A 22,570-nucleotide genomic window follows, 5' to 3' on the forward strand; every position below is an offset into this window, starting at 1 on the left:
CGCCTCAAGCCTCGAGTTCACCTAATAGCAATTTCTAATTGGTTCATGAATTTTTTAAACCTTGATGGTGATTGGTCAGTACCAAACAGGGGCGGGACTGAAGTCTATTCGCAAAGCGTGCGCCCTATTCACTGTGGTACAGAGAAGGCGCCTCTGCGTCTCTATTAGGTGCAGTACGGTAAGCGACATGGACTGACGTCCCAACCGACCAATCAGAGTCCAACAAGCCTCCACCAACAAAGATCAGTGTGGGCGGAGCTCGGTCCTGCTGGATTCTGGCGGCGGCGAGGAGGCTCCTGATGGTCACTCAGTGCAGGGAGACATGAGAGGCTGGAGGAGCTGCCTGCTGACCCTGCTGCTGCTCTTACACCCCCTGCCGGCCTGGGGTGCGTATTACATGGTGGCGCAAAAGCTGTGTATCGCTCTGGGGGTGCAGTGTGGAGGTGCTGGTGCCCCCTCTGCTGGTCTGGAGTGGGTATTACAGGGGTGCAGTGTGGAGGTGCTGGTGCCCCCTCTGCTGGTCTGGAGTGGGTATTACAGGGGTGCAGTGTGGAGGTGCTGGTGCCCCCTCTGCTGATCTGGAGTAGGTATTACAGGGGTGCAGTGTGGAGGTGCTGGTGCCCCCTCTGCTGATCTGGAGTGGGTATTACAGGGGTGCAGTGTGGAGGTGCTGGTGCCCCCTCTGCTGATCTGGAGTGGGTATTACAGGGGTGCGGTGTGGAGGTGCTGGTGCCCCCTCTGCTGATCTGGAGTGGGTATTACAGGGGTGCGGTGTGGAGGTGCTGGTGCCCCCTCTGCTGATCTGGAGTGGGTATTACAGGGGTGCGGTGTGGAGGTGCTGGTGCCCCCTCTGCTGGTCTGGAGTGGGTATTACAGGGGTGCGGTGTGGAGGTGCTGGTGCCCCCTCTGCTGATCTGGAGTGGGTATTACAGGGGTGCGGTGTGGAGGTGCCGGTGCCCCCTCTGCTGATCTGGAGTGGGTATTACAGGGGTGCAGTGTGGAGGTGCTGGTGCCCCCTCTGCTGATCTGGAGTGGGTATTACAGGGGTGCAGTGTGGAGGTGCTGGTGCCCCCTCTGCTGCTCTGGAGTAGGTATTACAGGGGTGCGGTGTGGAGGTGCCGGTGCTCCCTCTGCTGGTCTGGAGTGGGTATTACAGGGGTGCAGTGTGGAGGTGCCGGTGCTCCCTCTGCTGGTCTGGAGTGGGTATTACAGGGGTGCGGTGTGGAGGTGCCGGTGCCCCCTCTGCTGATCTGGAGTGGGTATTACAGGGGTGCGGTGTGGAGGTGCTGGTGCCCCCTCTGCTGGTCTGGAGTGGGTATTACAGGGGTGCAGTGTGGAGGTGCCGGTGCCCCCTCTGCTGGTCTGGAGTGGGTATTACAGGGGTGCGGTGTGGAGGTGCCGGTGCCCCCTCTGCTGATCTGGAGTGGGTATTACAGGGGTGCGGTGTGGAGGTGCTGGTGCCCCCTCTGCTGCTCTGGAGTGGGTATTACAGGGGTGCGGTGTGGAGGTGCCGGTGCCCCCTCTGCTGATCTGGAGCGGGTATTACAGGGGTGCGGTGTGGAGGTGCCGGGTCCCCCTCTGCTGCTCTGGAGTGGGTATTACAGGGGTGCGGTGTGGAGGTGCTGGTGCCCCCTCTGCTGATCTGGAGTGGGTATTACAGGGGTGCAGTGTGGAGGTGCTGGTGCCCCCTCTGCTGATCTGGGGCAGGTATTACAGGGGTGCAGTGTGGAGGTGCCGGTGCCCCCTCTGCTGCTCTGGAGCAGGTATTACAGGGGTGCAGTGTGGAGGTGCTGGTGCCCCCTCTGCTGCTCTGGAGCAGGTATTACAGGGGTGCAGTGTGGAGGTGCTGGTGCCCCCTCTGCTGATCTGGAGCAGGTATTACAGGGGTGCAGTGTGGAGGTGCTGGTGCCCCCTCTGCTGATCTGGAGCAGGTATTACAGGGGTGCAGTGTGGAGGTGCTGGTGCCCCCTCTGCTGCTCTGGAGCAGGTATTACAGGGGTGCGGTGTGGAGGTGCCAGTGCCCCCTCTGCTGCTCTGGAGCAGGTATTACAGGGGTGCGGTGTGGAGGTGCCAGTGCCCCCTCTGCTGCTCTGGAGCAGGTATTACAGGGGTGCGGTGTGGAGGTGCCAGTGCCCCCTCTGCTGATCTGGAGCAGGTATTACAGGGGTGCGGTGTGGAGGTGCCAGTGCCCCCTCTGCTGATCTGGAGCAGGTATTACAGGGGTGCGGTGTGGAGGTGCTGGTGCCCCCTCTGCTGCTCTGGAGCAGGTATTACAGGGGTGCAGTGTGGAGGTGCCAGTGCCCCCTCTGCTGCTCTGGAGCAGGTATTACAGGGGTGCGGTGTGGGGGTTCTGGTGGGTTCGCGGTTAATCTTCGCCTTCCTCGCCCTCAGGTCTCCGGATCCAGGATTACTTGTATTTCCAGGTGCTGAGCCCGGGCGACATCCGCTACATCTTCACCGCCACCCCAGCCAAGGACTTTGGCGCAGCGTTTGTGAGTATTATATGTGCTGGAGCGGGCACATATAACCGCTATACACACGGCAGGAGGGAAGCGCAGGGTCTTAATAATTGGCTGAAATAATTGTCCAGGAGTCGGGTCGCCCTCCTGTTAGGATCTTTGGGCCCCACGTGGCCCTCGCTGAGTCGCTGCTCTCGTAATGTGGGTGTTTATTATTATTAATCACAGATTTGCCTTAAAGGGCCGGTATCCTAATAGTGGGGCGGCCTCACACCAGTCATGTCCATGTAAATGATCCTGGATCCGCCTCTTGTCTCATCTGATTGGACCCTCTGTTCTGCTAGAACCAGCGATACGACCAGATCCACTTGGTTCCTGCTGATCCCCCTGAGGCCTGCGGAGAACTCCACAATGGCGTCTTCATCCAGGGGCAGATCGCGCTGGTGGAGCGCGGGTAAGTGGGCGGCGTGTAAGAGGGGCCGCTCCCCTCTGTGACGGCAAAGGTGGGTGCTGCTTCCATGGAAACGGCAATCTGATACAAAGTAACTTATGAATGTACGAGGAAACGTTTAATCCCACATTTGTGAACGATGAGTGGGAGAATTGCTTATAGGACAATTCCTTATGGACAGGGGCGGAGCCAGGGCCGCGTGGGGGAGGGGCTGGAGGGGAGTGTGGCATCGAGATGGGGCCAGAGGGGAGGGCCGGGGCCAGAGGGGAGGGTGGCATAGACATGGGGCCAGAGGGGAGGGCCGGTGCCAGAGGGGAGGGCCGGGGCCAGAGGGGAGGGTGGCATAGACATGGGGCCAGAGGGGAGGGCCAGTGCCAGAGGGGAGGGTGGCATAGACATGGGGCCAGAGGGGAGGGCCGGGGCCAGAGGGGAGGGTGGCATAGACATGGGGCCAGAGGGGAGGGCCGGGGCCAGAGGGGAGGGTGGCATAGACATGGGGCCAGAGGGGAGGGCCGGGGCCAGAGGGGAGGGTGGCATAGACATGGGGCCAGAGGGGAGGGCCGGGGCCAGAGGGGAGGGTGGCATAGACATGGGGCCAGAGGGGAGGGCTGGTGCCAGAGGGGAGGGTGGCATAGACATGGGGCCAGAGGGGAGGGCCGGGGCCAGAGGGGAGGGTGGCATAGACATGGGGCCAGAGGGGAGGGCCGGGGCCAGAGGGGAGGGTGGCATAGACATGGGGCCAGAGGGGAGGGCCGGTGCCAGAGGGGAGGGTGGCATAGACATGGGGCCAGAGGGGAGGGCCGGGGCCACAGGGGAGGGTGGCATAGACATGGGGCCAGAGGGGAGGGCCAGTGCCAGAGGGGAGGGTGGCATAGACATGAGGCCAGAGGGGAGGGCTGGTGCCAGAGGGGAGGGTGGCATAGACATGGGGCCAGAGGGGAGGGCCGGGGCCAGAGGGGAGGGCCGGGGCCAGAGGGGAGGGTGACATAGACATGGGGCCAGAGGGGAGGGCCGGTGCCAGAGGGGAGGGTGGCATAGACATGGGGCCAGAGGGGAGGGTGGCATAGACATGGGGCCAGAGGGGAGGGCCGGTGCCAGAGGGGAGGGTGGCATAGACATGGGGCCAGAGGGGAGGGCCGGGGCCAGAGGGGAGGGTGGCATAGACATGGGGCCAGAGGGGAGGGCTGGTGCCAGAGGGGAGGGTGGCATAGACATGGGGCCAGAGGGGAGGGCCGGTGCCAGAGGGGAGGTTGGCATAGACATGGGGCCAGAGGGGAGGGCCAGTGCCAGAGGGGAGGGTGACATAGACATGGGGCCAGAGGGGAGGGCCGGTGCCAGAGGGGAGGGTGGCATAGACATGGGGCCAGAGGGGAGGGCCGGGGCCAGAGGGGAGGGTGGCATAGACATGGGGCCAGAGGGGAGGGCTGGTGCCAGAGGGGAGGGTGGCATAGACATGGGGCCAGAGGGGAGGGCCGGTGCCAGAGGGGAGGGTGGCATAGACATGGGGCCAGAGGGGAGGGCCGGGGCCAGAGGGGAGGGTGGCATAGACATGGGGCCAGAGGGGAGGGCCGGGGCCAGAGGGGAGAGTGGCATAGACATGGGGCCAGAGGGGAGGGCTGGTGCCAGAGGGGAGGGTGGCATAGACATGGGGCCAGAGGGGAGGGCTGGTGCCAGAGGGGAGGGTGGCATAGACATGGGGCCAGAGGGGAGGGCCGGTGCCAGAGGGGAGGGTGGCATAGACATGGGGCCAGAGGGGAGGGCCAGTGCCAGAGGGGAGGGTGGCATAGACATGGGGCCAGAGGGGAGGGTGGCATAGACATGGGGCCAGAGGGGAGGGCCAGTGCCAGAGGGGAGGGCCAGTGCCAGAGGGGAGGGTGGCATAGACATGGGGCCAGAGGGGAGGGCCAGTGCCAGAGGGGAGGGTGGCATAGACATGGGGCCAGAGGGTAGGGAGGGTAGCATAGACATGGGGCCAGAGGGGAGGGCTGGTGCCAGAGGGGAGGGTGGCATAGACATGGGGCCAGAGGGGAGGGCCAGTGCCAGAGGGGAGGGTGGCATAGACATGGGGCCAGAGGGTAGGGAGGGTGGCATAGACATGGGGCCAGAGGGGAGGGCTGGTGCCAGAGGGGAGGGTGGCATAGACATGGGGCCAGAGGGTAGGGAGGGTGGCATAGACATGGGGCCAGAGGGGAGGGCTGGTGCCAGAGGGGAGGGTGGCATAGACCTGGGGCCAGAGGGGAGGGAGGGTGGCATAGACATGGGGCCAGAGGGGAGGGCCGGGGCCAGAGTGGAGGGTGGCATAGACATGGGGCCAGAGGGGAGGGCCAGGGCCAGAGGGGAGGGTGGCATAGACATGGGGCCAGAGGGGAGGGCTGGTGCCAGAGGGGAGGGTGGCATAGACATGGGGCCAGAGGGGAGGGTGGCATAGACATGGGGCCAGAGGGGAGGGCTGGTGCCAGAGGGGAGGGTGGCATAGACATGGGGCCAGAGGGGAGGGCCGGGGCCAGAAGGGAGGGTGGCATAGACATGGGGCCAGAGGGGAGGGCCGGGGCCAGAGGGGAGGGTGGCATAGACATGGGGCCAGAGGGGAGGGCTGGTGCCAGAGGGGAGGGTGGCATAGACATGGGGCCAGAGGGGAGGGCTGGTGCCAGAGGGGAGGGTGGCATAGACATGGGGCCCGATAGGAGGGCCAGGGCCAGAGGGGAGGGTGGCATAGACATGGGGCCCGATAGGAGGGCCGGGGCCAGAGGGGAGGGTGGCATAGACATGGGGCCCGATAGGAGGGCCGGGGCCAGAGGGGAGGGTGGCATAGACATGGGGCCAGAGGGGAGGGCCGGGGCCAGAGGGGAGGGTGGCATAGACATGGGGCCAGAGGGGAGGGCCGGGGCCAGAGGGGAGGGTGGCATAGACATGGGGCCAGAGGGGAGGGCCGGGGCCAGAGGGGAGGGTGGCATAGACATGGGGCCAGAGGGGAGGGCCGGGGCCAGAGGGGAGGGTGGCATAGACATGGGGCCAGAGGGGAGGGCCGGGGCCAGAGGGGAGGGTGGCATAGACATGGGGCCAGAGGGGAGGGCCGGGGCCAGAGGGGAGGGTGGCATAGACATGGGGCCAGAGGGGAGGGCCGGGGCCAGAGGGGAGGGTGGCATAGACATGGGGCCAGAGGGGAGGGCCGGGGCCAGAGGGGAGGGTGGCATAGACATGGGGCCAGAGGGGAGGGCCGGGGCCAGAGGGGAGGGTGGCATAGACATGGGGCCAGAGGGGAGGGCCGGGGCCAGAGGGGAGGGTGGCATAGACATGGGGCCAGAGGGGAGGGCCGGGGCCAGAGGGGAGGGTGGCATAGACATGGGGCCAGAGGGGAGGGCCGGGGCCAGAGGGGAGGGTGGCATAGACATGGGGCCAGAGGGGAGGGCCGGGGCCAGAGGGGAGGGTGGCATAGACATGGGGCCAGAGGGGAGGGCCGGGGCCAGAGGGGAGGGTGGCATAGACATGGGGCCAGAGGGGAGGGCCGGGGCCAGAGGGGAGGGTGGCATAGACATGGGGCCAGAGGGGAGGGCCGGGGCCAGAGGGGAGGGTGGCATAGACATGGGGCCAGAGGGGAGGGCCGGGGCCAGAGGGGAGGGTGGCATAGACATGGGGCCAGAGGGGAGGGCCGGGGCCAGAGGGGAGGGTGGCATAGACATGGGGCCAGAGGGGAGGGCCGGGGCCAGAGGGGAGGGTGGCATAGACATGGGGCCAGAGGGGAGGGCCGGGGCCAGAGGGGAGGGTGGCATAGACATGGGGCCAGAGGGGAGGGTGGCATAGACATGGGGCCAGAGGGGAGGGCCGGGGCCAGAGGGGAGGGTGGCATAGACATGGGGCCAGAGGGGAGGGCCGGGGCCAGAGGGGAGGGTGGCATAGACATGGGGCCAGAGGGGAGGGCCGGTGGCATAGACATGGGGCCAGAGGGGAGGGTGGCATAGATATGGGGCCAGAGGGGAGGGCCGGTGGCATAGACATGGGGCCAGAGGGTAGGGCCGGTGCCAGAGGGGAGGGTGGCATAGACATGGGGCCGGAGGGTGGCATAGCCATGGGGCCAGAGGGGAGGGTGGCATAGCCATGGGGCCAGAGGGGAGGGTGGCATAACCATGGGGCCAGAGGGGAGGGTGGCATAGACATGGGGCCAGAGGGGAGGGCCGGCGCAGAGCCAGGGCTAGAGCTCCAGAGCCTGAGGGGAGGGCCGGGGCTATAAGGGAGGGCCTGTCCGGATGCGGGGCCAGAGGGGAGGGTGGCATAGACATGGGGCCAGAGGGGAGGGCCGGCGCGGAGCTGGGGCCAGAGCTATAAGGGAGGGCCTGTCCGGATGCGGGGCCAGAGGGGAGGGTGGCATAGCCATGGGGCCAGAGGGGAGGGCCGGTGCGGAGCCACGGCTAGAGCTCCAGAGCCTGAGGGGAGGGTGGCATAGAGATGGGGCCTGCACGGAGCCGGGGCCAGTGCAGAGCCAGGGCTAGAGCTCCAGAGCCTGAGTGGAGGGCTGGGGTTATAAGGGAGGGCCTGTCCGGATGCGGGGCCAGAGGGGAGGGCCGGGGCTCTAAGGGAGGGCCTGTCCGGATGCGGGGCCAGAGGGGAGGGCCGGCGCGGAGCCGGGGCCAGAGTGGAGGGCCGAGGCTATAAGGGAGGGCCTGTCCGGATGCGGGGCCAGAGGGGAGGGCCCGCGTGGAGCCGGGGCCAGAGTGGAGGGCCGAGGCTATAAGGGAGGGCCTGTCCGGATGCGGGGCCAGAGGGGAGGGCCGGCGCGGAGCCACGACTAGAGCTCCAGAGCCTGAGGGGAGGGTGGCATAGAGATGGGGCCAGCACGGAGCCGGGGCCAGCGCAGAGCCAGGGCTAGAGCTCCAGAGCCTGAGTGGAGGGCTGGGGTTATAAGGGAGGGCCTGTCCGGATGCGGGGCCAGAGGGGAGGGCCGGCGCCAGAGTGCAGGGCCGGGGCTATAAGGGAGGGCCTGTCCGGACGCGGGGCCAGAAGGGAGGGCCGGCGCGGAGCCGGGGCTATAAGGGAGGGCCTGTCCGGATGCGGGGCCAGAGTGGAGGGCCGGGGCTATAAGGGAGGGCCTGTCCGGATGCGGGGCCAGAGGGGAGGGCCGGCGCGGAGCCGGGGCCAGAGTGGAGGGCCGGGGTTATAAGGGAGGGCCTGTCCGGATGCGGGGCCAGAGGGGAGGGCCGGCGCGGAGCCGGGGCCAGAGGGGAGGGCCGGGGCTCTAAGGGAGGGCCTGTCCGGATGCGGGGCCAGAGGGGAGGGCCGGCGCGGAGCCACGGCTAGAGCTCCAGAGCCTGAGGGGAGGGTGGCATAGAGATGGGGCCAGCACGGAGCCGGGGCCAGCGCAGAGCCAGGGCTAGAGCTCCAGAGCCTGAGTGGAGGGCTGGGGTTATAAGGGAGGGCCTGTCCGGATGCGGGGCCAGAGGGGAGGGCCGGTGCGGAGCCGGGGCCAGAGTGGAGGGCCGGGGCTATAAGGGAGGGCCTGTCCGGATGCGGGGCCAGAGGGGAGGGCCGGGGCTATAAGGGAGGGCCTGTCCGGATGCGGGGCCAGAGGGGAGGGCCGGCGCGGAGCCGGGGCCAGAGTGGAGGGCCGGGGTTATAAGGGAGGGCCTGTCCGGATGCGGGGCCAGAGGGGAGGGCCGGTGCGGAGCCGGGGCCAGAGTGGAGGGCCGGGGCTATAAGGGAGGGTCTGTCCGGATGCCGGGCCAGAGGGGAGGGCCGGGGCTATAAGGGAGGGCCTGTCCGGATGCGGGGCCAGAGGGGAGGGCCGGCGCGGAGCCGGGGCCAGAGTGGAGGGCCGGGGTTATAAGGGAGGGCCTGTCCGGATGCGGGGCCAGATGGGAGGGCCGGCGCTGAGCCGGGGCCAGAGTGGAGGGCCTGTCCGGATGCTGGGCCAGAGGGGAGGGTGGTGCGGAGATGAGGCCAGAACCGTCCCAGCCCCGGTCACGCTGCTGAGCACCTGATGTTCCCGCGGTCACGGTCTCCTCTTTGTTCTTTTTACAGCGGCTGCTCCTTCTTATCCAAGACGCGGGTGATCCAGGAACATGGCGGACGAGCGGTCATCATCGCCGACAACGCGTCTGACAACGACAGCGTGTACGTGGAAATGATCCAAGACAACAGTGGACGGACGGCGGAGATCCCTGCGCTCTTCCTGCTGGGGAGAGACGGGTGCGTATTGGGACCATAACACCGTATGCCCGACCCCAAGAGGTGGTCGATAAATAAACCTCAATTATTAACCAGGGATCCCAGGAAAAGTATCCGGAAAGTCTGTTATTAGAAGCCACAACCAGGGATTTTAATAGATGTGTATCAGCCTGGCGGCAGTGTCCCTCAGGGGTAATGGGGTTTCGCCTGCAGTTGGCTTCCTCAGGGGTAATGGAAGGGATGGAAGAGTGAATCTTGACCTTGGTGTGGGTGAGTTTGTGGAGGGAGTCTGGATCTGGCGAGGATGTCTGTACTCTGCGAGCAGAAGGGTCAGGCTATGGCTGTGTAGCAAGTCGACGGTCCTGCCACTCTCGGGGGTCTCATGTCCGTCTCTCCTGCAGGTACATGATCCAGCGCTCCCTGGAGCAGCACGGCCTTCCCTGGGCGATCATCTCCATCCCGGTGAACGTCAGCAGCATCTCCACCTTTGAGCTCCGGCAGCCACCCTGGACATTCTGGTAGCCTTGGCTGCAGCGCCACCTTGTGGTGTCCTACCTGCTCGCCAGCAGATGGCGCTGATTAGTGTATTTCTATACATGAAGGTTTTTCGCTTTTGTGAAGCAGATTTTTGTATTTCTCGATTCCTCGTCTTCCTCCCAGGACTGAGCGTTGTATGAGAGCAAGTCTCCTAATTTATAATAAAATGAACGCCGCTGAAACACGGCGGCGGTTGTTTGTTCTCAAGCTTGCTGACTGTTTCCAGTAAGAACGTGCAGAATTATAATTGCAGCTCTGAAGTCAAACGTTTTACATATAACAGAGAGACGACAGGTTATAGCACCATCATGGCCGATGTGCGAATGTAACACTCAGATGACACCAACAATATTTTATTCAGTATCCCCCATGCGTCCCCCAGAGTGAAGAGGTGCTGCCCCCCAGAGGTCAGGTTGTGCATCCACTGACCACTATCCCATGACGAAGGGCGGCTCCGCTGTCTGGTGGAGGACGCGTCGTCACTCTCTACACACTGAGCGTCCACGTCTCCCCACGGTCAGTGAATATGATGCCCCCGTACACCGGCCGGAGCTGACATCCTGCTGACGGCCGATCCGCTGAGCGCAGCTCCGCCACCGATACACTGTACCACGCCGGTGCCTTCAGCTCGCAGAGGATGGTCCGGACTGGATACAACTGTAACAAACCCTCAGCTGTGAGAAGTCTGAACGAGTCCTCGGCGGGGGGCAGGGACCCCCTTAGTGGGTGTCAGGGACTCTTGACGTCGGCCGTATAGTTGGACACTTCTATTAGATTGTGATCAGGATCCCGGAAATACACAGACTTGATCTCCCCCACCGCGCCGGTCCGAGACACCGGACCCTCCTCCAGCGGGACCCCGCAGACCTGCAGGAAACAGGAAGGAAAGGTGAGATCTCCACATGACAAGTAACACAGCAGATAGGGGGTTAAACTCCGCCTGAGGTTTAACAATGGAAACCACGGCAACCGGGATCAATTCTAATTCTCAGTGAAACATTCTGACAAAACTGGTGCAACAAGTCCAGAGATCGCTGCCCCCGAGAGAGGGAGGTGCGGGGGGCTACAGAGACCCGACCTCAGCCACCTGTACTGGGGAGGGTACACCCTGAGACCCCCAGCCAGGGACGAGACCCCGGGGGAGGCAAACGTGGCCCTATAGAATATTAACCCAGGGATAAGAGTCTAATAAGAGACTCCTGGGGAGGCCGACATTAACCCCTTCTCTAATAAGAGACTCCTGGGGAGGCCGAGATTAACCCCTTCTCTAATAAGAGACTCCGGGGGAGGCCGACATTAACCCCTTCTCTAATAAGAGACTCCGGGGGAGGCCGACATTAACCCCTTCTCTAATAAGAGACTCCTCGGGAGGCCGACATTAACCCCTTCTCTAATAAGAGACTCCTGGGAAGGCCGAGATTAACCCCTTCTCTAATAAGAGACTCCAGGGGAGGCCGAGATTAACCCCTTCTCTGATAAGAGACTCCTGGGGAGGCCGAGATTAACCCCTTCTCTGATAAGAGACTCCTGGGGAGGCCGACATTAACCCCTTCTCTAATAAGAGACTCCTGGGGAGGCCGAGATTAACCCCTTCTCTAATAAGAGACTCCGGGGGAGGCCGACATTAACCCCTTCTCTAATAAGAGACTCCTCGGGAGGCCGACATTAACCCCTTCTCTAATAAGACTCCTGGGAAGGCCGACATTAACCCCTTCTCTAATAAGAGACTCCTGGGGAGGCCGACATTAACCCCTTCTCTAATAAGAGACTCCTGGGGAGGCCGAGATTAACCCCTTCTCTAATAAGAGACTCCGGGGGAGGCCGACATTAACCCCTTCTCTAATAAGAGACTCCTCGGGAGGCCGAGATTAACCCCTTCTCTAATAAGAGACTCCTGGGAAGGCCGAGATTAACCCCTTCTCTAATAAGAGACTCCAGGGGAGGCCGAGATTAACCCCTTCTCTGATAAGAGACTCCTGGGGAGGCCGAGATTAACCCCTTCTCTGATAAGAGACTCCTGGGGAGGCCGACATTAACCCCTTCTCTAATAAGAGACTCCTCGGGAGGCCGACATTAACCCCTTCTCTAATAAGACTCCTGGGAAGGCCGACATTAACCCCTTCTCTAATAAGAGACTCCAGGGGAGGCCGACATTAACCCCTTCTCTGATAAGAGACTCCTGGGGAGGCCGACATTAACCCTTTCTCTGATAAGAGACTCCTAGGGAGGCTGACATTAACCCCTTCTCTGATAAGAGACTCCTGGGGAGGCCGACATTAACCCCTTCTCTAATAAGAGACTCCTGGGCAGGCCGAGATTAACCCCTTCACTAATAAGAGACTCCGGGGGAGGCCGAGATTAACCCCTTCTCTAATAAGAGACTCCGGGGGAGGCCGAGATTAACACCTTCTCTAATAAGAGACTCCTGGGGAGGCCGACATTAACCCCTTCTCTAATAAGTGATTCCTGGGGAGGCCGACATTAACCCCTTCTCTAATAAGAGACTCCTAGGGAGGCTGACGTTAACCCCTTCTCTGATGGGGCCCGCCGGGGAGGCTGACGTTAACCCCTTCTTTGATGGGGACCGCCGGGGAGGCTGATGTTAACCCCTTCTCTGATGGGGACCGCCGGGGAGGCTGACGTTAACCCCTTCTCTGATGAAACTGCCGGGAGCTTGATAGTAAAGGGGTTTTCAGGCTGAGAAGTGACATCTAGTCTGTGACTGCTGAATCATGACAGTGCGTTTCATGTGCTGCCACCATTTCCCGTTATTCCCGTCTGAGCGGACGTCACGTGGCGCCGTGGATGAGATTAGCTCAGTACATTCTCCTAGAACATTGAGAGAAGCGGGATGAGAATGTATCCGGCCTGTGAGCGCACGTGTGTAATGGGGACACTGTGACCCCACACGTCACACACTGTCACGATTCAGCCGTCACACAGATGGACTATGACGTTTCTTCTTAGCCCGAAGACACCCTTTGACCCCGTCACTAATGAAGACCACCAGGAGATTACAGGGGTGCAGAGATCAGCCCCCCTAATGCTCAGCATGATCACAGCTCTGGGGGTCCTGACACCCGGAGAATCACTGCAGGATGGAGTCTGCAGCCCCCGGACTGCTCTTCACTAATCGGACCACCAGGCCCAGCCGATCAGTCAGGGATCTGAAGAGCGGCCATCGTCATAGCGAATGAGGGACGTGTCGCCTCACTGGCTGATAACAGCGAGTGTCATGTACAATTGCAGCTGTGGTCAGATAAGGAGAAGTCCGGACTCGTTAACCCTTTGTCGCTATATGGCCCGGTGACAAACCTGCAGATGTTGGAGGACGGCGCAGAGCGGGGTGTCGGTGATCAGACACAGGTCGGCGGAGCCCGGTTTGGGGTGTTTTGCTTTGGGCTCAAACTCGTTTCCGGCTTCATGGAGATTAATCTTCTGTATCCCGAACGTCAGCGCCTTCCTGTCACCCTGAGAAAGACACGCCGTCAGCCGAAATACCTGACGGGACCCGGCTGTGACACCCCGTATACGTCAGTAAAACCCCTGTACCCGGCAGTGACACCTAGTACCCGTCAGTGACGCACCTGTAACCAGCAGTGACCCCTCTGTACCCATCAGTAACACCCCTGTACCTGGCAGTGACGCCCCGTAACCGTCAGTGACGCCTCTGTACCCGTCAGTGACGTCCCAGTACACGGCAGTGACACTTTGTACCCGGCAGTGACACCTCAGTACCCGGTAGTGACGCCTCAGTACCCGGCAGTGATGCCTCTGTATCCGGCAGTGACACCCTCTAACCGTCAGTAACGCCTCTGTACCCGTCAGTGACGTCCCAGTACACGGCAGTGACACTTTGTACCCGGCAGTGACACCTCAGTACCCGGTAGTGACGCCTCAGTACCCGGCAGTGATGCCTCTGTAACCAGCAGTGACCCCTCTGTACCCGTCAGTGACGCACCTGTACCCAGCAGTGACCCCTCTGTACCCATCAGTAACACCCCTGTACCTGGCAGTGACGCCCCGTAACCGTCAGTGACGCCTCTGTACCCGTCAGTGACGTCCCAGTACACGGCAGTGACACTTTGTACCCGGCAGTGACACCTCAGTACCCGGTAGTGACGCCTCAGTACCCGGCAGTGATGCCTCTGTATCCGGCAGTGACACCCTCTAACCGTCAGTAACGCCTCTGTACCCGTCAGTGACGTCCCAGTACACGGCAGTGACACTTTGTACCCGGCAGTGACACCTCAGTACCCGGTAGTGACGCCTCAGTACCCGGCAGTGATGCCTCTGTAACCAGCAGTGACCCCTCTGTACCCGTCAGTGACGCACCTGTACCCAGCAGTGACCCCTCTGTACCCATCAGTAACACCCCTGTACCTGGCAGTGACGCCCCGTAACCGTCAGTGATGCCTCTGTACCCGTCAGTGACGTCCCAGTACACGGCAGTGACACTTTGTACCCGGCAGTGACACCTCAGTACCCGGTAGTGACGCCTCTGTACCCGTCAGTAATGCCTCTGTATCCGGCAGTGACACCCCGTGCCAATCAGTGACACCTCTGTACCCGTCAGTGACACCTGTGTACCCGGCAGTGACGCACCTGTACCCAGCAGTGACCCCTCTGTACCCATCAGTAACACCCCTGTACCTGGCAGTGACGCCCCGTAACCGTCAGTGATGCCTCTGTACCCGTCAGTGACGTCCCAGTACACGGCAGTGACACTTTGTACCCGGCAGTGACACCTCAGTACCCGGTAGTGACGCCTCTGTACCCGTCAGTAATGCCTCTGTATCCGGCAGTGACACCCCGTGCCAATCAGTGACACCTCTGTACCCGTCAGTGACACCTGTGTACCCGGCAGTGACGCACCTGTACCCAGCAGTGACCCCTCTGTACCCATCAGTAACACCCCTGTACCTGGCAGTGACGCCCCGTAACCGTCAGTGATGCCTCTGTACCCGTCAGTGACGTCCCAGTACACGGCAGTGACACTTTGTACCCGGCAGTGACACCTCAGTACCCGGTAGTGACGCCTCTGTACCCGTCACTAATGCCTCTGTATCCGGCAGTGACACCCCGTGCCAATCAGTGACACCTCTGTACCCGTCAGTGACACCTGTGTACCCGGCAGTGACGCCCCTGTACCCGGCAGTACCTTGAAGGTGACGACGTCCATCCCCAGCACCCGGGTGTAGAAGCCAAGCGTCTCCTCCAGGCTCCGCACCGTCAGCACCAGGTGATCCAGATGTTTTATACGGAACGGAACCGGAGAGTCCGAGTGAAAGCGGAGAAGCCGCGGGGGGAGCTGAAACACAAGAGTGGACCCTCCTGAAATCCTCGGTGCTGCTGGGACCCTGCTCCCCCCACTATGTAACCCTCCGTCTGTGATCCACTATGGGATGAGCATGCTCTTGTCCTGAAATCCTCTGTGCTGCTGGGGACACTGCTGAGGTGTATATATTGGGGGGGAGGGGTATTACCTGGGCTCTGGATAACAGCAGGCGGCACAGGGGCAGCATGGTCCAGGGTCTCAGGTGTCAGCTGCGGGGTCTCAGGTGTCAGCTGCGGTGTCTCGTTCTTTGTCCTTCTGAGTTGTAGACTTTTTACTTCCTGATAGAGGAGGAGGAGGAGGAGGAAGAGGAGGAGAAGCTGCCATCATCACCTCCTCCAGCCGGGCAAGAAAGGCAGAAAGGAGACACCGAGCAAAGGAGCAAGATACAGATAATGTCTCCCTGTATACAGCACCGCCCCAGACAGAGCCCCCATAATATACAGTGTCCCACCCAGAGTGCCCCCATAATATACAGCGTCCCACCCAGAGTGCCCCCATAATATACAGCGTCCCACCCAGAGTGCCCCCATAATATACAGCGTCCCACCCAGAGTGCCCCCATAATATACAGTGGTGTTTGCCCCTTCCTGATTTCTTCTTCTTTTGCCTCTCTGCTGGTCGGTTCCTATTGACTATACACTTGTACTGTTCGGGTCTATATGACCCGACCTATTAAAGTCTGTTCCTTTTGATATTCAGCTCCTGTAAGTGGATTATTTCACCACCAGTTGCTTTATGTAACCGTATGTGAACATGGTCGGTCAAAAACAAATGGAAAATAAAAATCAAAACTTCAGTTTTCTAAAGAAAGTAAAGTAAAAAGGGTCGTACCGGATGACTTCTTGCTATATTCAGGCGTTGTTACATTCTTCTCAGAAATAACTCACATTCGCTTCACATAAACATTTACTAGGACTTGTAATATTTGTCTATCATCTGCCCCATTGGTGGAATTATAATCTGATACCATCTGCGGAGTTTTGTCATCTCTGTCATGGAGCATCGCGCTCATCAGAATGACCGGTTTGGTTTTTTGGGGAATGTAAGAAATCACTGTCTTATCTCCAGTAAAGTAAAATGTTGAGCTATGAGCATCTCTTTCACAAGGACACCTTGCGGCATCCTTCAGGCTTTTTCTTAGTTCCCGGCATTGTAAGTTTTCATTTTAGTAACAGCTGCCACAGTTGATGCGATGGAAAAAAGTTGTCACTTGTCACATTTTGTCCTCTTGGTCCATACGTCAAATCTGGAAGGTCTCACATATCTCGATACTTTTCAGGTGTTTCTCCAGGCTTTGTCCCTGTATACACCTGAGTGTCTAGAGCGTATGAACTGCTGCTGTCGCAGTGTCTGTATCTTATCTACTTTGCTGGGTCACTCAGTATATATCGTGTGAACAGGCACCTATCTCACAATGCCACAAGTTGTTCATCCGCAGTGACATTTTCACCAGAATTGTATAATTTTGGAAGAATCTCTATCCGTTTTTCAAATCAAATGGGCTTTATTGGCAGGACTAAGTCCATGTTAGCATTGCCAAAGCAAGTAGTAAAGTAATGGGGGTATAGTGATAGGGACACATCCAGGGTGGGGTATCGGGGTCCATGACATATCAGGCTCCTCTTCGTCTGTGGCAGGCATTGTGCTGCTATGGCCGCTGCACTTTCCTCTTCCCCCAGTAGTATCGTCAGTTTGTCCTCCTCCTCCATGGAGGTGAAGTCTGGGAGGAGATCGGACAGCCTCATGAAGTGAGTGTCCCTCACTGCGGAGTATTTGGGGCACCTCAGCAAGAAGTGGACCTCATCCTCCACGGCCTCCTGGGGGCACTGCTGGCACAGTCTGCGCTCTGGGGGCATGTAGTTCTGTCGGGGCCGCCCGGATTCGATGAGTAGGCCGTGGGCGCTCAGTCTGTACCGGCTCAGGATCTGTCGCTCTTTGGGGTTTGCGAGTTTCTCTAGATATGGGGCCAGTCTGTATTCCCTCTGTAGGTTCTGGTATATCCTCAGTCTGTACCGGCTCAGGATCTGTCGCTCTTTGGGGTTTGCGAGTTTCTCTAGATTTGGGGCCAGTCTGTATTCCCTCTGTAGGTTCTGGTATATCCTCAGTCTGTTCCGGCTCAGGATCTGTCGCTCTTTGGGGTTTGCGAGTTTCTCTAGATATGGGGCCAGTCTGTATTCCCTCTGTAGGTTCTGGTATATCCTCAGTCTGTTCCGGCTCAGGATCTGTCGCTCTTTGGGGTTTGTGAGTTTCTCTAGATTTGGGGCCAGTCTGTATTCCCTCTGTAGGTTCTGGTATATCCTCAGTCTGTTCCGGCTCAGGATCTGTCGCTCTTTGGGGTTTGCGAGTTTCTCTAGATTTGGGGCCAGTCTGTATTCCCTCTGTAGGTTCTGGTATATCCTCAGTCTGTTCCGGCTCAGGATCTGTCGCTCTTTGGGGTTTGTGAGTTTCTCTAGATTTGGGGCCAGTCTGTATTCCCTCTGTAGGTTCTGGTATATCCTCAGTCTGTTCCGGCTCAGGATCTGTCGCTCTTTGGGGTTTGCAAATTTCTCTAGATTTGGGGCCAGTCTGTACTCCCTCTGTAGGTTCTGGTATATCCTCAGTCTGTTCCGGCTCAGGATCTGTCGCTCTTTGGGGTTTGCGAGTTTCTCTAGATATGGGGCCAGTCTGTATTCCCTCTGTAGGTTCTGGTATATCCTCAGTCTGTACCGGCTCAGGATCTGTCGCTCTTTGGGGTTTGTGAGTTTCTCTAGATTTGGGGCCAGTCTGTATTCCCTCTGTAGGTTCTGGTATATCCTCAGTCTGTTCCGGCTCAGGATCTGTCGCTCTTTGGGGTTTGCAAGTTTCTCTAGATTTGGGGCCAGTCTGTACTCCCTCTGTAGGTTCTGGTATATCCTCAGTCTGTTCCGGCTCAGGATGTCGCTCTTTGGGGTTTGCGAGTTTCTCTAGATATGGGGCTAGTCTGTATTCCCTTTGTAGGTTCTGGTATATCATCAGTCTGTACCGGCTCAGGATCTGTCGCTCTTTGGGGTTTGTGAGTTTCTCTAGATTTGGGGCCAGTCTGTATTCCCTCTGTAGGTTCTGGTATATCCTCAGTCTGTTCCGGCTCAGGATCTGTCGCTCTTTGGGGTTTGCAAGTTTCTCTAGATTTGGGGCCAGTCTGTAGTCCCTCTGTAGGTTCTGGTATATCCTCAGTCTGTTCCGGCTCAGGATCTGTCGCTCTTTGGGGTTTGCGAGTTTCTCTAGATATGGGGCTAGTCTGTATTCCTTCTGTAGGTTCTGGTATATCATCAGTCTGTACCGGCTCAGGATCTGTCGCTCTTTGGGGTTTGCGAGTTTCTCTAGATATAGGGCCAGTCTGTACTCCCTCTGTAGATTCTGGTATATCGTCAGTTTCTGTGATTTGTTAATGTCGTTCCTCCAGACACTGAGATATTCCTCTTTGCCTTTGTGTGCCATCTTCTGGATCTCCCCTTTTGTCAGGCCTTGCAGGTTGGTGGCCTGGTCAGGCTGGTTTGGGGTGATTTGTGTTGGGGGGCTTCGTTCTCCTTGGGCTTCCTGGTGTAGCGAGGCTTTGTGATGGTAGGAGCTGGGACTACTACTTTGTAGATGAGCCTTGAATGATAGCGCCTTCTCCTGGATCTCGAGGTGTTGCGGGAATCTGCCCAGCTCTGCTCGGCAGGCGCTGTTTGATCTGCTCCGATGGACTTGGAGGAGGTGTTTGCAGAACTCTAGGTGGAATATTTCAGTCGGTCCAGCGTCCCACTTTGACCAGTTTGGACATGAGACTGGACCCCAGACTTCGCTGCCGTACAGAAGGATTGGGGCAATGATGGTATCAAAGATTTTTAGCCAGACTGTTACAGGAGCCTTGAGATGGTACAGACGTCTTCTGATGGCATAGAAGGCTTTGCACGCTTTGTCTTTCAGCAACTGTATGGCTTGCTTAAAGCTCCCTGATTGGTTGAGTTCTAGGTCCAGATAGGTGTACTTGTTGGTTTCTGTAAGTGGGCAGTTGTCTATTATGAAGGGCGGGTGGCTTGCTGGTTTCTGCTTTCTTTTTTTGGAACACCATGATATTAGTTTTCTTCCGGTTGATTGGCAGTGCCCATGTGGTGCTGAAGGTCCTTTGGATTTTCAGATTATCCTGGAGGCCTTTCTCAGTGATAACAGCATCAGGTCCTCAGCATAAAGCAGAAATGTCCCCTCAGTGTCATGGAGGGTGAGTCCTGGTGCTGAGGAGGACTCCAGAGCCACGGCGAGCTCATTGATGTAAATGTTGAAGAGCGTTGGACTGAGGCTGCGGACCTGTCTCACACCTCGGCTTTGTTGGAAATAGGCCGTCCTCCTTCCATTGACCCTCACGCTGAAGCTGTCCTCAGTGTAGGAGCTTCGGATGACATTATATGTCTTGCCTCCTATTCCGTTCCCCAGCAGTTTTAGGAATAGTCCTGGGTGCCACACTGAGTCAAATGCCTTCTTGCAGTCCACAAAGCTGGCATAGATCCTCCCATGCTTTGTATGGTGGACGTGCTTCTAGATGAGCCTGTGCAGGGTGTAGATGTGGTTGGTGGTGCGGTGGTTTGGCATGAAGCCTGCTTGGCTTTTGCTGACGATGTTGTGTTGGGTGAGGATCCTCTTATTCAGGGCGCAGTTGAAGAGTTTCCCCAGGTCGGTGCTGACACATATCCCCCGGTAGTTTGCTGGGTCGTCCCCGTTTTTGTGTATTAGTCCTTGGTTCGAGTTTTTGGGAAAGTGTCCAGGCTGCAGTACAATATTCAATAGTTTTGCTATCGCGGCCTGGATGTCTGGCGGGCTGTATTTCAGTATTTCGGGGAGGATCCCATCTGGGCCGCTGACTTTTTTGCCTTTTATCAGTGTGATCCTTTCTGTTATTTCTGGTAATCGGTGTGTCCAGAGTGAATTTTTCCTCCATATCCTTGAGTTTTTTCACAAGCTCTTCTTGTGCCGGGTTCAGGTCTTCACTTGGGATGTCTTTGTGAAGTACTGGAGCCAGATGTTGCCGCTCTGGATGTTGGGATTGTTGCTTTTCCGGTTGGATCCTAGGTGGTTCCATAGTTCCCAGAAGCTGTTGTCTTCAAGGGCATCTTGGAGTTTGGTAGTAATGTGGTTTCGCTTTTTGAGGATGGCTTTGTAGTTTCGTTGTATGGTGAGGTAGGCTTCTCTCAGGGTGCGGTTGTTTGAGTCTCTGTGTTTTTTATTTGAGGCCATTCTTAGGGCCTTCCTTATAGCTTTGCATTTCTTGTCAAATCAGTTGTTGGGATTTTGCTTTACTCTGTCTCTTCTTGCTGCATCTTTTCAGGTCGGACATTTCTGCCAAGGCATAGACAATGTCGTTAAGGTCCCTTACTGCTCGGTGTGCTCCTTCTGGGTTAAGTTCGTACACGTTATTATGGAAGCATTTGGAGCTTATCCTTGATCTTTGGCCTGTTGATGGCATTTGTATATTTTGGGGCTGACATCTTGGACCATTTGAAGGATGGTCGGTCTGCTGCGGAGTTTGTGAGGGTGATTTGTTTGTGGATTTGATGTATAGCAGCAGTTGGTTGTGGTCTGGCATGTGTTTGTGGGGTGACTATAAAAGCGCCAATGCTTGTAGGGTCCATATCTGTGATGGCATAGTCTATCGCACAGCTGCCCACGTGGGAGTTTAGGGTGTGTCTCCCCAACGAGTCTCCCTTGGTGCGGCCATTAAGGATACGAAGTCCGAGGCTTCGGGATAGGTTCAGCACTTTTATTGACTGTGCCCTCATAGCTGTTCCTCTAGGTGTGCACTGGGTTGTCACTGTCTGTATCCGCTCCAAATATATAGACGTTTCCCTCAATGGTCAGGTAGTCTCTCTCCCTTCCAGTTCTTGCATTGAGGTCTCCGTAGATGAGAACTTTGCCCAAAGTTTGGAAGTGGGCAGATTCGCTCTGTAGGGTCTCAAAGCTGTCTGGGTTGAAGTATGGAGACTCTGGAGGAGCTACGTATGCTGCACAAAGGTAGATATCGGGCCGAGAGGTGAGGATGGAGCGGCTTATTCTTACCCAGATGTGGCTGTCTCCGCTCTATGTTCATGAAGCTCCTCTTTGTACCAGACTAGTATTCCTCCTGAGCTTCGCCCCTGTTTGGTGTTTTTGTTTTTCAGGGCAGGGACAGAGAGTTCCCTATATGTGGTGGGGACAACGGATTCATTATCTGCTTTAGTCCATGTTTCCAGGAGGATCTGTATATCAATGTTTTTCAGTCTGACTGAAGTCTGGGTTGTCCGTCTTACGTCCAAAGGCTGAGGTGTTCAGGCCCTGGATGTTCCAGCTACTAATGATCAGAGGTGGCATTGTATGGCTATATACCTTGTAATCAGCTGCCCTGCATAGGACAAATTGGATTGCTGACTGGTGGCCATGTTATAGGCAACTGGTCCAGTCGCCTGAGTTTTATGCAGAGAGCCGAGCAAGGTCTTTATCTCCTCCATGTCACTGCTCTGCTTTACTCTGTGTGGGGTGGGTGGTGTCTTCCATGGTTTGTGTCTCTCATGGCCTAATTTTGGGTACAGGTTCCAGTTTCCTGAGCATATTCAGTTTTAGGTCGATTTGTTGGTGGTGCTCTTTCTACAGGTTTTTGGTTCATGAGGGTATCATGTCCCGGGACTCTGCTGAGCACTAGGTGTTTGAGTTCTTTGGAGAGAAGGCTGACTCCTAGGTTGTTGAGATGTTTATAGTCATACAGGTGATGGAGGTTTATGGCGGGATGTTGTGCCAGAGTGATGTCTGGCGTCAAGGTGATCTTGGTTCCTAGCTCTCTGTTGACGTCTTGGGTGATATGTTTGGGGACATCTTTTCTTGGCAGCAGAGATGACAGGATGATCTTACAGCCAGGGAACCTGTCGTGTGGTCTTTGCGAGCTGGCACAATTGTCCTGCTACTATCTGGTGCTGGCCCTGGAGATTGTTGGTTCCTGTACGTATTATGATTAGTGTTGAGCATTCCGATACGGAGTTCCGATACTTTTAGAATATCGGAAGTTCCCATAATGCCTGCGCTCTGCAGTGTCTCTGAAGGATGACAAGCTGGATGGCAGCGCTCAGCTTACTGTACTTGTCATTTAGTGTAAAGGATTTATTAAAAAAAATAATAGTGTTTTCGTGCACCGTCTCTTTAAGAAAGCCGGCCGGCAATTCAGCAGCGGTACCCGACAATTTATAACAGACAGAATAGAGCTTCACACATAGATTAGATAGATAGAAACATGTCAGTCACATATATAAGAAGTACAGTGACAGTGTTGGTTACTGTACTTGTCATTTAGTGTAAAGGATTTATTAAAAAAAAAATTGGTGTATGGTTCCCCATAATATTAAGATCTAGCGGAGGTTAAGCAGACGGCTGGGGCAGATGTTTGAAGCCTGGGAAGGGGGTAATACCCACGGAGCTTCCCAGGCTACTAATATCAGCCCCCAGCTGAATACCTAGCCTTTACTAGCTATTAAAATGGGGGACCCCCCAAAAAAATGACGTGGGCTCCCCCCTATTTTAATAGCTAGCAAAGGCTAGGCAGACAGCTGGGGGCTGATATTAATAGCCCAGGAAGGGTGCCATGAATATTGGCCCCCTCCCAGGCCAGAA

The 22,570-nt window shown here is 57.8% G+C and overlaps 2 protein-coding genes across 2 annotated transcripts; one reads left to right on the forward strand and one right to left on the reverse strand.

Annotated features, from left to right (window-relative positions):
- The first annotated feature begins 207 nt into the window (after nucleotides 1–207).
- Nucleotides 208–9,813, forward strand: PRADC1 (protease associated domain containing 1). Its single transcript, XM_073662666.1, has 5 exons — nucleotides 208–386; nucleotides 2,392–2,492; nucleotides 2,804–2,913; nucleotides 8,923–9,090; nucleotides 9,471–9,813. Exons 1-5 carry the CDS (start codon nucleotides 323–325, stop codon nucleotides 9,589–9,591), a joined length of 564 nt encoding a protein of 187 aa, XP_073518767.1. The 5' UTR covers nucleotides 208–322; the 3' UTR covers nucleotides 9,592–9,813.
- A 130-nt stretch (nucleotides 9,814–9,943) lies between these two features.
- GLOD5 (glyoxalase domain containing 5) lies at nucleotides 9,944–15,251 on the reverse strand. The gene is made up of 4 exons (XM_073662667.1): nucleotides 15,093–15,251; nucleotides 14,768–14,917; nucleotides 12,922–13,077; nucleotides 9,944–10,473 (listed from the first exon to the last, which is right to left on the reverse strand). The coding sequence occupies exons 1-4, from the start codon at nucleotides 15,129–15,131 to the stop codon at nucleotides 10,336–10,338; spliced, it is 483 nt and encodes a 160-aa protein (XP_073518768.1). The 5' UTR covers nucleotides 15,132–15,251; the 3' UTR covers nucleotides 9,944–10,335.
- Between the last annotated feature and the right edge of the window lie 7,319 nt (nucleotides 15,252–22,570).

Source organism: Phyllobates terribilis, unplaced genomic scaffold (assembly GCF_046119375.1).
Source record: "Phyllobates terribilis strain yellow unplaced genomic scaffold, ASM4611937v1 Scaffold_82__1_contigs__length_6685932, whole genome shotgun sequence".
Taxonomy (NCBI): Eukaryota; Metazoa; Chordata; class Amphibia; order Anura; family Dendrobatidae; genus Phyllobates; species Phyllobates terribilis.

What these genes read in the sequence shown, in the direction of transcription:
- PRADC1 (XM_073662666.1), top strand. Translation starts at nt 323, where the DNA reads ATGAGAGGCTGGAGGAGCTGCCTGCTGACCCTGCTGCTGCTCTTACAC. An exon ending in ATCGCGCTGGTGGAGCGCGG is followed by an intron (nt 2,914 to 8,922) that starts GTAAGTGGGCGG and finishes TTCTTTTTACAG; the next exon opens with CGGCTGCTCCTTCTTATCCA. An exon ending in TTCCTGCTGGGGAGAGACGG is followed by an intron (nt 9,091 to 9,470) that starts GTGCGTATTGGG and finishes TCTCTCCTGCAG; the next exon opens with GTACATGATCCAGCGCTCCC.
- GLOD5 (XM_073662667.1), bottom strand. Translation starts at nt 15,131, where the DNA reads ATGCTGCCCCTGTGCCGCCTGCTGTTATCCAGAGCCCAG. An exon ending in TGGACGTCGTCACCTTCAAG is followed by an intron (nt 13,078 to 14,767) that starts GTACTGCCGGGT and finishes TGTCTTTCTCAG; the next exon opens with GGTGACAGGAAGGCGCTGAC. An exon ending in CCGTCCTCCAACATCTGCAG is followed by an intron (nt 10,474 to 12,921) that starts GTTTGTCACCGG and finishes TGTTTCCTGCAG; the next exon opens with GTCTGCGGGGTCCCGCTGGA.